The 13,501-nt window shown below is 40.4% G+C and overlaps 1 protein-coding gene across 2 annotated transcripts in view; it reads right to left on the bottom strand.

Annotated features, from left to right (window-relative positions):
* Positions 1–176: 176 nt before the first annotated feature.
* Positions 177–13,501, bottom strand: part of sacs (sacsin molecular chaperone) — a 31,652-nt gene continuing 18,327 nt past the window's right edge. For both annotated transcript variants that reach the window (XM_026282762.1, XM_026282761.1), the window contains one exon: positions 177–12,934. In XM_026282762.1, coding sequence (XP_026138547.1) covers positions 1,386–12,934 — 11,549 coding nt within the window. In that variant the 3' untranslated portion in view covers positions 177–1,385. The remainder of the gene's footprint in view (positions 12,935–13,501) is intronic.

Consider the following 13,501-nt stretch of genomic DNA (forward strand, 5'->3'; position numbering starts at 1 on the left):
AAACTTTTGGGTGTAATAAACGGTATCTTTTGTACCATTATTACCTGATATTATATGACTGAACACTGGATTCAAAGGATATATTTAAGAATTCAAATTAAGAAGTCAGTCAGTGGGTCTCAAATTTACAGAGCTGTAATATGACATTATGAGATTGAAACAAATGACAAAATATATTTATCCAAACAGTACAGTAGCCAGTGTTTAATTTCAGTCTCTCGCAGTTAAACAAAGGAAACAGATGAAAGAACATTAACATTGAGCACCATATGAGTATCTATGTTCCTGTTACACATATTTCAGAGAACTTCATGCTAAAAAATCTCAGCAGTAGTGGACAAGAGGTTCCTGTAGTGAATAATAGAAAATACATACTTAATCAATGAGTTTCTGAGGAACTACGCATGTTGTATGATGTGTACACAGTAATTAACTAACAGGTGAAATTTCAAGAGAAAATGTCACTTGTTATATTTTTTAATTTAACATTTTTAAATAGTATAATGTGGTAAAACTACACCCACCAGTATCCTTATATGGGAAATAAGAAGTGCTCTGTTAAGCCTCGAGCCAACAATGTATACATGTAAAGTTCAGTTGCATTAAAGCTGACTGTAAAATATGGAATAAATTTCATTCTTGCATACTGTAATCTTGCAACGAGACCGGTACAGTAATTACACTGGTAAACACTTCTGAAACTCCTGTCATATTACATCTTCAAGATGTAATTCAAAGTCTTTCAAATATTTTTTTTTTCACTGTTTAATGTGTAGGTTATGCACAGTGTTACATACTGTATACAGTGACTGGACCATGTCAATTACCTTATGGATTTGCCAGCTGATAAAACGGTGTATGAACACGTTTTGATTTCAGAATGAGCTACTGGCACATGACTGATATACATCCCACAGTCATTGCTGAATTGCACATCATTTAATTATTACAATTTCTGCAATCACTCAAGTGCTATTTACATAGAAGTGCAGCAAAACTCATGCTATTGATTCACAATACCGTCAACTTAATGACTATGGCATTTCTAAAAAAGATTTAAAAAAAAAAAAATTAGCATTGGTATTCATTATGTACAAAGGAACAACAATAATCAATAAGTGTATTTAAAATAATAAAAGGTATTGCTACATTTTTTAACATTATGTACACTGCTGCATGTTAAATAGCACAGGCAACTTTTCAAAGAAGTGGAGCAGATATGTATGCAATAATAAGCATCACAGCATCAGAGGTTAAAATAAAATGCCAGTGAGATACATAATTTTACCTTTAACAAGTCGTTTAAAATATTTACTGGTATGTATTGCACAACCACTGCTTTGTTAATTCAATTGTTAGTGTTTTGCATTGTCTAATGCTTACATTCAGATTTTTTGCTGGACAAATGTCTCAAGTTTGATGATTATCCGAGCTGTGCATTCCATTACTCTCATTGCTACTTCTGAAGTATATCTGTCATTAGGAATCTGGGGGAAGGGTAAAAGGTCAGGGTAGCGAGTTCTCAGGCTGTCCACACCATAACCCTCCAGGATGTGTACATCCTTGGCCAACCCTGTTAGCTGGGTGTTGTACTCCTCTACCTTTTGTGCAAGTGCTGTGGGCTTCACATCTTTGTCTGATTTTCCCCTCACTGCATAATCTGCTGCGATTAATGCAAGCTTTGTTGCCAGGTAGCATTTGAAACATACCCATTCGTTGGCATTTTTATGAAGGTCATTTCTTGCAGCTGAAAAATTGGCCCTTGCTTGCCTTAGCCACCGCCGTGCCTCCACAGGGTTCCCAACAGACTTAAACGATGGTGGTACAAAGAAGCGATTTGAATGCGATGAGCCTGCATAGCTAGTAAATTGTTCTCGGAACTGCTGCTTTTCCGATTTATGGCTTGTTGCTTCTTGGTTCCATGACGTGTAAAATCGCTGAAATGAGAATTTCTCTGACTGGAATCGAGCGGAAGATGCCGAGAAAGGTCTCCTTGATCCTCTATCAGTGGTCTGCTCTGCATGTGTTTGCTTCTCCATCCTGCTGATCTCATTTTGTAGGTGCTTAAAGACTTCGGTAGCAATATCTAGATTCTCTGCATTTTTGTCAGGGTGCCATTTTAAGTATAAGCGGCGTATGATTTTCTTGCGTTCGGTTTCAGAAAGTTTCCAAGCTTGTTCTATGACCGACGTAACTTCTTTTAGAATTTCTGGTAATGCATTGAGTTTTATCTTTTTGGGGGATGCATTTGTTGGAGGAGCCCTGTGATTTTCCTTTCCAGGAAATACTGGAGGGACCATTCTGGCAGAAGGAGACCGACCCTCTGAGGGGCTTGTTGGAGTTGGTGTGCCATCTCGAATATGGTTGCTATCGTCCTGTCTGGAAAATTTATATAGATCAAGAGAACTCACAATTTTGTACTCACTGTACCCAATGTCAATTTGAAAGCACTTGCCGAGAACACTTGGACTTTCATCTTCCTCTCGTTCTACTTCTTGAACGATGATAGCATATGTGTAAGTTGGCTGGTAAGTGCCTAACATATCACCTCCCTCTGAATCTACCAAGTAACCAACATATTCTCCAGGGTAAAAGACATTCATTGGGTCCATGAGCAGTAAATGATGAATCTCTGCAGGAATGGGTGTACCAGGAAGTGGAAGCTCTAGCTTTGAGGGCTCAGTTGTGTCATACTTGACACCAAGGTTGTCTAGCTTCTCAGTTATTCTGTAGATGTCATTGCAACCCAGCATAGCAATAAGATAGGAAGTGTCAGAAATCAGGTTGTCTGTTGCTGACTTAAGAGTCATTGCTAAAGCAAGAAGAAAATTAATGTCTTTGCTGTCAGAGTGCTGAATGTAGAGATGGATAACAGCAGTTCCATACCTTTTAAGAAAGGCAAGAGTTTCACTACGGCTGTGGAGAATCGGACTGCAGCCCTTGACTCGCAATGTTGTCTGTAGCTTTTCAAAGCAAGACACCTTTAAGCCCTCACACAGTGCTTTGCATAACCGTATTGCTTTCTCTTCATTCACCATGTATGCATTCTCATTCTCGTGTTTCATGATCCTTATTAATCCAGTGATGAACTGCTCTGATGACAAGAGCAATTGAAGCCGTCCCTGCAGGGAGCAAAGGGCACCAAATTGGCACATTTTTGGAGAGTCTTCATCTAGTTGTTCCTCCAAGATATTACTCAGAAGCCTGGGCCTTAGTTTCTGGGGAAGCAACATGATCAGTTTTGTATGAAAGGCATGGTCTTTACCTAGGTAACACTGGCTCATGTCAACTAGCATCTGAACACCAACATTACCCTGGATACGGCTCTTGTAATGTGGTGCATCATCAAAGACCAATGTGTTTGATTTGGCCAATCGTCCATCGTGACTTGGAAGGTAAAATGTCAAATCTCTGAGATTCTCAAGGTCTTTACGGACCTGGACTGGATCATTCTGGAGATTTTTGAATAGCCCAGAGACTGTTCTTTTCACTGTTCTCATTTCATTTGGGTCAAGCTGTTTGCCTTCTGAAATTCTATAAATTCGACACAAAACTTCAACATATTGTTTTGTTGAAACAATGTCCTCAGTTCCCAACAGTTTGAACAGTTGGTGAAATGTACCCAACTCAAGGGGAAGTTTGTACAAGTAGGGTTTGAAGTCAGATTCATTGTCCAAATTAATGACAACCTCCTCTGGTTTAAGGAGTTTCCAACCTTCTTCAACCATGACGAAGGCTACTCCTCGTAACTGACAGCGGAATTCATGTTTTTCTGCATTCAGAAATTCATAAATGCTCCTCAAGACCTTGTTTCGTGTTTTCACTGTGTCATCATCCAAGTTAGTAATGCTACATATGTTTTTGCAATTGCTAATCACCTTTTCCAATGGTGGGTCCACATTGACATTTAACAGGCTCAAAATAAGATCAAGTTGCTCTTGGCTAGCAAGTATGTCTCCTTCCTGGTCTTTTATGCTTGTTGGGGTGGCTCGCTCCGGTAGAATAGGACAAGATGTCCACAACAACTGCATAATATCAGTTTGTTTGAATTTTGGATTTACTTGAGAACCACTGAAGCGAATTAAAGGGATGGTGCCATTCATTTCTTGGTACTGAGAGTGGAGGCGAACAAGTTCAGCTGGTGCACGTTCTGGGGATAGGAATGATATCATAGAGAGTTCTTTGAGGAATGCCCCATCAAACAGATCTGTTCTCTCATTGAAAATGTGATTTAGGAGAACATCAACAATTGTCTGAACTTTCTCTTTGGACCAGTTCTCTGTATGAGCTTTGATGCTGATCTCTTTTGCAAACTGTAGAACTTGCTGTTGTGACACAGCAAATTTTAACCCAATATTGCGTAGGAATGTTATCCATGAGGTTAAATAGGATGTCCCACTTTTTGGCTTCGAGACCTGCTCTATTTTTTTGAAGAAATCATTGGGAATGAAGGCTTTTTGTGGAAGCATTACTTCAAACACTTTAACTGTTTGATCAAAGAAGGCTTTGGCAGGTTTAAGTCTATTGGTGGAGTCATGAATGAAAGACAGACCCTCAAGTTTTTCTAAGAGCTGATCCTTGATGCTGTTTGGCTCCTCCATTGCCAATAACCTCTCCTTCAGATAGATGACATGTTGGATTTTGGCATCATGTGATAAAATGTCAAATTTTGGAATTAAATGATTCAGGTAGACCTCAAGATCATCAATTGGTGTGACACCAAGAAAGCTGTAGAGCTCTTTCAGCTGTGGACTGTCAACGAGAAAAGCTGAGGATGTATTGTGTGCCCACTTTTCAATGTCGGCAGAAGGAATACTTTTTGTTAGAACATAGCATGCTCCAAAGTTTGAAATGCTGATGTACCGGCCACTGACAGCTTTGTAACATGGCAACTGTTTAAGACATTTTACATCATCCTGGTTCAGATTAGCCAAATTGCAGTTGAAGTACAACAACAGTGCTTCAAAGTCTTTGTCTGTCAAACTTGCTGTTTTGAAAGCTGATATCTGGATCATGTACTCAAGTGCCCGAAGTATGCTGGAAGGATTGTCTATATTTGCTGTGTGCTGAGCCAATAGAGGCAAGATGGGACTCTCTTTGGCACATGTTTTATTCACAGCCAATTGAAAGCATCCTCCCTTCATGAGGGTGTGAAAGACTTTGTCATTTTGTCCATTTGGAAAGATTGCAGCAAAGATCAAGCTGAGGGGTAACAAAACGTCATGCTCTGGCACAACCAATTTGTTTCCTGACACCATAAATTTGATTCCTGGAAGTAGTGCCCAATCTTTCAATATATCCAGAATGGTCTCAAATTTAGGCTTGATCTCGCTCTGGTCATCCTTGGTCGCAAGTTGTTCACTGATAAAGTGCCATGCACTCTTAAGCCAAGATTCAGTAGGACAGTTCTCCTTCCATTTTACTGAGTTTCTTGTTCTGCACTCTCTGGGAAGTACAGATCCCAGGAGATCTCCAAAACTGCTTATGTCAAAGGTCTTTGCCACACCTGCTTTTAGAAGGATGTTACTGTACCTTATGTATAGTGTGTGCATGAAAAGCTCTTTCCTTGATGGAACAAGCTCATGATGAGTGGTCAGGAACTTTGGATGTCTGGAGTCAAATACTTGCAGAATGTTGTCCATTGTCAACAGAAGTGGCAGTCCCTCTATATTAATATCATTTTCCTCCACATCTTTGAAGCAGTAGTCGACAAGTAGTTTCAGACCATGGAAGAGCTTGAAATTGGACTGCTGGAGTCGACATGGTAGCTTTCCAACTTGGCATGATGTGTCTGGAGATGAGAATGTCAGAAGAAAGTTGCGAACATCCTCAGGAGTCACATAGTTGACTGGAATCCCAGCATCTTCAAGACAGAAATACAGACTGGCCGTCTCATCACAGTTGTAGATTAAATTGAAGCCAACGTCTAGGAGCATGGACTTCATTCTAAAAACATTTTCTGCCACAGATTTTCTTGTGGTAATGTTATACTCTGTGTTTTTAAGATGCTGCAACTCATCCTGAAGTAAGTTGTCAAAGAAAGCCTGTCCTTTGCTCGAGGTGGATGTGTTCACCCAGGAGATGTATATTGCAGAGTGTATATCACTGTTATCAATGTGGGGTGCTCTAAAAACAGGGAGTAGTCTTTTCAAATCTTCATGAATGCAAATGTAAATTGCCTTTACCAAACAATACCAATCTGGTTGAATGTCCAGTCTGTTTACAGGAAAGATAGACAAAAATTTTCGCAAAATATCCCTGACAACATGGATTGGAGTTCCTTGAAATATTGTCATGGTGGGGTCAGGTCCTGGAAAAAGCTGACGTTTCAGTTGAATTAGCAGTTCTACACAAGCAGGAGCGATTAGCCTTTTCATTAGATTGATGTTCCAGTCACTCCTTACACCAACTCCATTGTCATCCCTCCACAGATTTCTTCTGGCAGAGTCTAAAGCAAAATGGCCATTCACATGGAAAGGCAGGCCAGTCTCCAGAGAAAGAGGGAGGAAACAGAAGGCTCTATGTGTTTTTTTGTAGTTGTGGCTGGTACATGCAGCAACACCACCACGTGGAAAGAGTGTTATGTCCTCATTTTTGTGAGCTGAAATGACACTCTTAGAGACCTTCTCCATGTCAGAAAATCCAGATCTGTTACATATCAGCCAGGTAGTAGAATTACCATCTGTGTCTTCTATGTCCATGGTGTAGGAAATCTGTTGTACTGGAATTTGAGCCAGCTGTTTTTTCTTGCAAACACTGTCTAGAACTGAGGCATGAAACTGCTTCCGTTTTAGTCTATCACCATCTGTGATTTTTGCTGTCACTGAATATAGAGTTTTTAAATCCCCAGTTCCATTTTCAATTTCACAAATAGAAATTTTCTCCATGTGATTCAAAAACATGAGAAGTTCTGCACCATCCATTCGGATTTTATCAAGGAAATTTTGAACCATTCTGTCTGAAGCAGGTGCTGAGCTGATCTCTGAGATTTTTGCCATTTCTGCATTTCGTATGGGAAATCTGAACATTGTGCTGCGTTCCAGCTTGAAGTGATTTCCTAGGTATAAGTTGAGCACATCAGAAAACTGTGATCTGAAGTCTGAATCCAAATCTCTAAACATTCTTCCTGGACTAACAGATGTTGCTCCAGGTGCATAACTGGCATGTGGATCAAAGATGCAGAGAATGTCATTATTTGAGATAAAAGATGGGCAGTCAGTAATGTGATACACTGAGTTAAACCCAATGCCATATTGGCCAGTTTTTCCAGGGTTTGCCTCTTTGGTGCCCCTTCCAAGATTCTGGATCCCCCTAATATCATCCTCTGTAAAAGGCTGGTTGTTGTATACACAGAGTGATGGGCCTTGCATGGGAACCCATTTGTCATCAAAGATTCTTTCAGTTGGGTGGGACCTCGGATCAAAGACAAAGTATATTTCTGTAGCTTTTGCATCATCTGCATTCTGCAGGAGCTCTTTCAACATCTCCTTTTCTGATGGATAAGCATTGAGGATACTTTTAATTCTGCTGGTGAGCTTCTCCTTTTGCCCAAACTCACTTCCAAGGGTAGTGAAGCAAACATTAGAAGCATATCTTTCTAAGGCTTTATGACGTTTTGGAATTGTTCCCAATTTTACTGCCACCTCTCTTGGAATATCACCATGGCAGTATTTAACAGTTGTGTCCCTGACTTTAATCCAAGGACAGTCATTATAGCAAAGTGATTTTGATGGTTGTAGTGTGAAATTGCTGTCAGGAAGAAGCATTTCCCCATAGTTGCTTTGGCAGAATTCTTGATTTTTGTCTCGGATCAAGCTCCATATTCCCTCACTAATTATTCTACGAGACAGCTGAAAGTTTTCTTCAGTAAGAGGTTTTCTTCCACATTCAGTTTTTATCAGCTGTAATACTGCTGCAAATGTTTCAACAGTGAAGCTAGGTTGAACTCCCACATTTTCAAAAAGTTCACGACAGCTATTTCTGTACTTGTTAGGAAGCTGGTAAAGGAATGGAGCAGCATCAAAGTTTAAGTGAAATGCTACTTTTGATGGTTCCACGTATGTGTTCTCCACTAGAATTGAAGAGAATGTTTTTAGCTCCTCCATGATTTCCTCTTGCGCAGCATTGGACTGCAGCAGTTCTTCATGGAGATATTTGTAGCAAGCATTTGTTATGTTCTCTTGATATAGAGTTACACCATCAAAGGATTTTGAGAGCTCTTTCAGTTGGCTGATGACTAATGAAACCGTTGGCTTTTTTATCAAACCAAGAAAGTCTTTCACAGCCAGTGAGACTGGACCACATCCTTTAAAAGAAGGGGAATTTTCATTGAGAATGGGCTTCATTAAACACACAGTGTCCTGATGGTCTGTTGTAAAAAGTTCTTTTGCTGAGAACATGGTAGATTGGGGGAAATTGTTTCCATGCCATGGAAGTGAAAATCCAGCTGGTTTTGTCAAGAATGGAAGGAATTTAATATTTTGTAATTTGGTAAGATACTGATTATCTGCTGGATCTCTCATTTTTAGTTTTTCATCAATGAGACTGAGTATTATACTGCTCCTGTGGCATGCAAGTGTGTGGTCATTTTCATTTAGAGCCAATACGGACTCGGCCCGTTCAATCAAGTCTTCCCAAGATAGGTCATCCTTGACCATACCCAGCTGGACTAACTTCACCAAGCACACTGGATTGACATAGTCTCTTAAACTTCCTTCAGGGAACCTTCCATCTTCACTGTTGTACAGTTTGGCTACCCTGCCCTCAGGATGTATGAGTCGAGATGGCAACACAAGCTTCTGTGATGGCCCTGAACATGGAATACATGGCGTTTCCCTAAGTATGGATGCAAAATCCTCAAGTTTTTCATTGAGTACATAATACATCAGAGGGTCACGTAGATCCTTATCAATGTCTTGGATATGGGGGAAGAACACATCAGAGAAAAACTGTGTCTCTGTAAGGGTGTTCTCCATCAGTTTTCCTTTACAGCCAGCTTCATCGAAGCCTTCCTTGACCCAGTCTGGAAGCTCAACAGCACAAAGATCTTGGGAACCACACTTTCTGAGGTATTTCAAGAATATCTTGAAGGCAGCAGGCCCAATGTCTGATCTGCAAAGCAACGAGTCATCCAAAAAACGGACATTCTTGATTGACACCCAAGACTTTCCATCAGAAAAGACTTTTGCACGTTCATCATCAACACCTTTAGCTATTTCTTGATAAACCCCTTGACAAATCAGACTGAAATCATCATGGACAACTCCAGGGTCAGGCCAGGCAGCATAATAGCTGTAGTCCAATAATTCCCCACTTTCTGCCATTGACCTCAGCATGTTAAGTGCAGCCAAGTATGCTTGGACGATCACATGTCTCATAAAAATGGAGTTCCATTGTCCTTTTGTGTCTGTCTTCCATATCTCTTTGCGATTTGATGTGACAGCAAAGCAACCATTTATGTGCACAGGTAAGCCAGTTTTGATTCGAAGGGGTAAGTAGCAGAAAACTTCCCCAATTGGTGTGGCACTTGTCTTTACAGTCCATTTTCTATTCTCTTCTTCAGAGAGCAGCACAGCTACACCTCCACATGGTACCAGACCGAGGCGTTTTCCACTATCACTCAAGGAGAACTTCAGAGCTTCGGTCACATCCATGCATGAGCAGATAAGCCAGTTTGTATTTTCCACTCCCTTCTGTGGCATGTCATCTGTAAGTCTTTTAGTTTGTGTGCCTTTAGCAGCCATCTCAAAGTAGGATGATGGATCTTCTTCAGAACCTCTGAATAGTGGGGAATGAAGATCAACAATGCGTCTGAAGACATTGTGGAACTCCTCCACTACAATTCTGATGATGCAACCAGACTTAGGGACTTCAGCTGGCACTCTGTTGGTGGCTGCGACTTTTTTCATGACTTTGGCAGCAGATTTCAGAATACTTAAGGGACCATAAGCTGTTTTGGAGGACCACACACTCTTGTTTATTGTGACCACATCCTGTGCAGCAGCAGGGTTTTGTTCCTCACATTTCAAATACTTCAAGACCATTGTTCCAACATGTTGTGTGAAGAGAATGAGCCGGTGACCACAGATGCTAAATTCATCAACAAGAGAGTAGATATCAGTGGTATTGTAGTAAATGCTGCTGATTTCACTTATAGATGCCTCTTGCTCAGTTCTAAAAGGAAGTCTGAAGAGGGTCCCATCATACTTGTAAGGGGACTCCAGTGACAGAGGAAGCTGACAGTTAAACACATTGATGAAAGGTTTGAACTGATTGGGAAACTTCCGTAGGCGTTTCTGCTGTTTGCTCCAATTTATTTTAATGCCGGGATTTGACTTGTCTCTGATGTGTTTGCCAATGTGATTGATGTTGGGATCAAACATGATCATGAATTCTCTACTCATGATAATGGGCATGTCAGTCACATGATAAACAGAGTTGAACCCTAAACCAAACTTGCCCACTTTGTCAGCTTCACATCTTTTCATGGATCCACCCAGCCTGGTAATATTAAGGAAGTCTGTATCAGAGAAAACAGAATTATTGAAGGACCACAAAGCTGGGCCATGACAAATAATCATGCCAGGGTCAAGCAGATTCTCTCTGATTTCAAGATTCTTTCGCATGTCAATCAGAAAACTACACTCAGTAGCATTTGCATCATCAGCATTCTGCAAAAGCTCTTTGAAGATATCCGCAACTGAAGGATACTCCTCTAGAATGTTCTTTATTCTCACAGTTAGAGGCTCCCTTTGGCCTGACTGTTCGAACCCAAGGTTTTCTGGGTTTATCAATCTCGTGCTCAAACATGGAACTCTCAACCATTCAGCAGTTTTCATTGGAATGTCATCATGGACAAGGATGATGGGCTCTGAAACATCATCTAGTAAGTCATTCAGATCCTCTACTTTGATGTCACAGTAAGTGCATTCGTGGATAGGTTTCATAACCAGTTTGCTTGGATCTTTGTGGTAAAGAATGGGGACATGCATGGTAGCATCTACAGATATTTGGCTGCTGTATAGCCACCGTAAAATATTTATTAGGAGTAGGACATTGCGTTTGCTTTCTTCTTTTGTCATCTCCTGCTCACTCCGTTGCCTGATTGTTTCGACAACTTCAAACACATGACTGGCAACAACAACTTCAATCGAGCCACAGAATTTAAAAAGCTTGTTGAATTTTGCAATGGTCTTTGGTAATGAGTACAAGTAAGGCTGGAGGTCCAAATCTGGTATGGGCTTTAAAACTGTGCGTCCAGGGGAAGCAAAGGTTTTCCCCGTCCAAACCCAATCAAAGGGCAGAGACTTCACGGCTTCCCTTGCATCCTCCAAATGAGCTTGCATGAATTCATATATCTCGAACAAGATCTGCTGAAACTGATACCAGTCCTCAGTAAATGCTTGGGATCTGTGCCAGTCATTTACTGCTTTCAAATGCTGGAGCACTTGATCAACCTGAGGCTCTAATGACAACTTCAGGGCTTTTTTCATGCCAGCTGAGGTACGTTCCACTAGCGCAACCGAAGAGCCAACAAGCACAGCATGAGAAATATCACACATTTCAGATAGAGAGGAGATATTGCAAGAATCACCTCTCCAAGCAAGTGACTTCGGGTAATTCAACGGTCTGTCTTTGCAAACGGGTACCCATTTTAATTTTTGCAGGTTAGTCTGAATCTCAGAGGACTTTACCAACTTTGTCTGTTTGTTAAGGACAGTAAGAAGTGTTTTTGCTTTCATTAAAATGGGATTCCAGTCTGGTTTGCTATTCCCTTGCAACTCTTCAATTTTTCTGGCAACCTGGAGCACATCGTTTTCACTGAGTTGAACCTCATTTTTCAGCCCCAGTTGTCTCAGTGAATGAAGGACATCAGGAGATGATGTATAGTCATCTGGGGGAAACCTTGTATTTTCTTCCATGAAGAAAAGGTTCTGCAAAATCTCTAACTCTGGATCAAAAAAGTCTGTTGGTGAATGCAGATTTTCTGAAGTGGTATAAATAAACTTCAGTGAAGAAAGCCAACTAATTACTGCCTTGTTTTCATTCTTCAGAAAAGACAAATGAGTAAGAGCCCAGAGCATGATTTCTGTGACTTCTTCTTTGGTGTAGAATCCTTTCTCAATGTCCTGAATTATCACCTTCAGACATTCAGTGCTTTTCACCTGTTCAATGTTCAACAGCTTTATAAGACGGATGGTTGCCTCATCACTGCATTCAACTACATTTATGGACATTTTCACATCTAATGGATGCTTGGCAGTATGGTGTAATGCTCTGGCTCCTTTCAATATTGTAAAAAGTGAAGGGTCTGTCTTTGACTTCTGTCCAACTTTGTCAAAGATGGGTAGCTCTTGAATTATGCGTTTTTCTTTCTCTGTAACATCAGTAAGACCAGCTAAAAAGCTTCTGAGGGCAACCTTCTGTTTGACAGGGAAAGATGCAACTTGGCTTGCTAATCTCTGGGATGAAGATTTGTCCATAATTTGCAGTAGGGTGCTTGGTGATGACTGGTGAAGGTAATTTTTCAGGAGTGGATGGTGCAAGCAGGGATCAAGTTGCTTCATGATAACACAACCAAGTTTCTTCATAACTTCAAGCAAGTCATCTGACGGAGGACCCTCTTCCTCATTTACAAGAATGATGGGTGATGGACTTTTTAGGCGTAGCAGCTCTAGAGAATCGAGGGTGTCAGTCAGTGGCACATTTGGAATCAAAGGCAGATCTTCAAAGACACTGAGATCATCTGAAAAGTTAATATAGAGATGCTTCCAAATAATTTTGAGCCAAGATGCTGAAGGATGCTGCTTCTCTTGATCACCAGGGTACCACTGAACTGCAAAATCTCTAGAAGACCATGCTGTGGTAAGGACTTCTTTAATTAGGCGTGCCGATCTCTCTGGGGTTAGCACTTGAACCTGAGTGCAAGGCCTCCCTGAAAGCACAAACAAAACACAAAACATGACGTAAGCTGTTATGGAAGAAATACAAGTATGTATGCATGTAGGAAAATTTTTCTGTGATCTCTTGGATTTACCTAGATCTGGTCACAAACTTTGACCTGAAGTCACATAAATAGACCAACACAGTCTACTTAAATGTGGCTGTTTGTATACTGTTCAATGAACATTTATGCAGATAAATCCAGGGGTTCACTTTTTTTTCCCTGCAACTGTATATTCTATAAAAACACAGCTTAAAACACATTAATGGATAAAGATCAGAGGTAATGCAAAAATTAAGAATAATCATTTTTAGCATTTGAAAATATTTAATCAATCAATGCACAACAAAGAGAAACCTTTTAAAATGGTTCACATGCTAGACATATTTATCAATATTCTGATTAGAAGTCTCATTCATTCCTATTTTCAGCTGTTCAGGTTGCACAAATATGCACAGAATATATGGAAAAATGGCTTCAAGGAATGGAAAATCCTTGCTGTTCACATGAATATTCATATGTGTGTGCCTTGTGTCACATTATTTCTTGCCATAAACA

This window comes from Carassius auratus, chromosome 15 (assembly GCF_003368295.1).
Source record: "Carassius auratus strain Wakin chromosome 15, ASM336829v1, whole genome shotgun sequence".
NCBI classification, from domain to species: domain Eukaryota; kingdom Metazoa; phylum Chordata; class Actinopteri; order Cypriniformes; family Cyprinidae; genus Carassius; species Carassius auratus.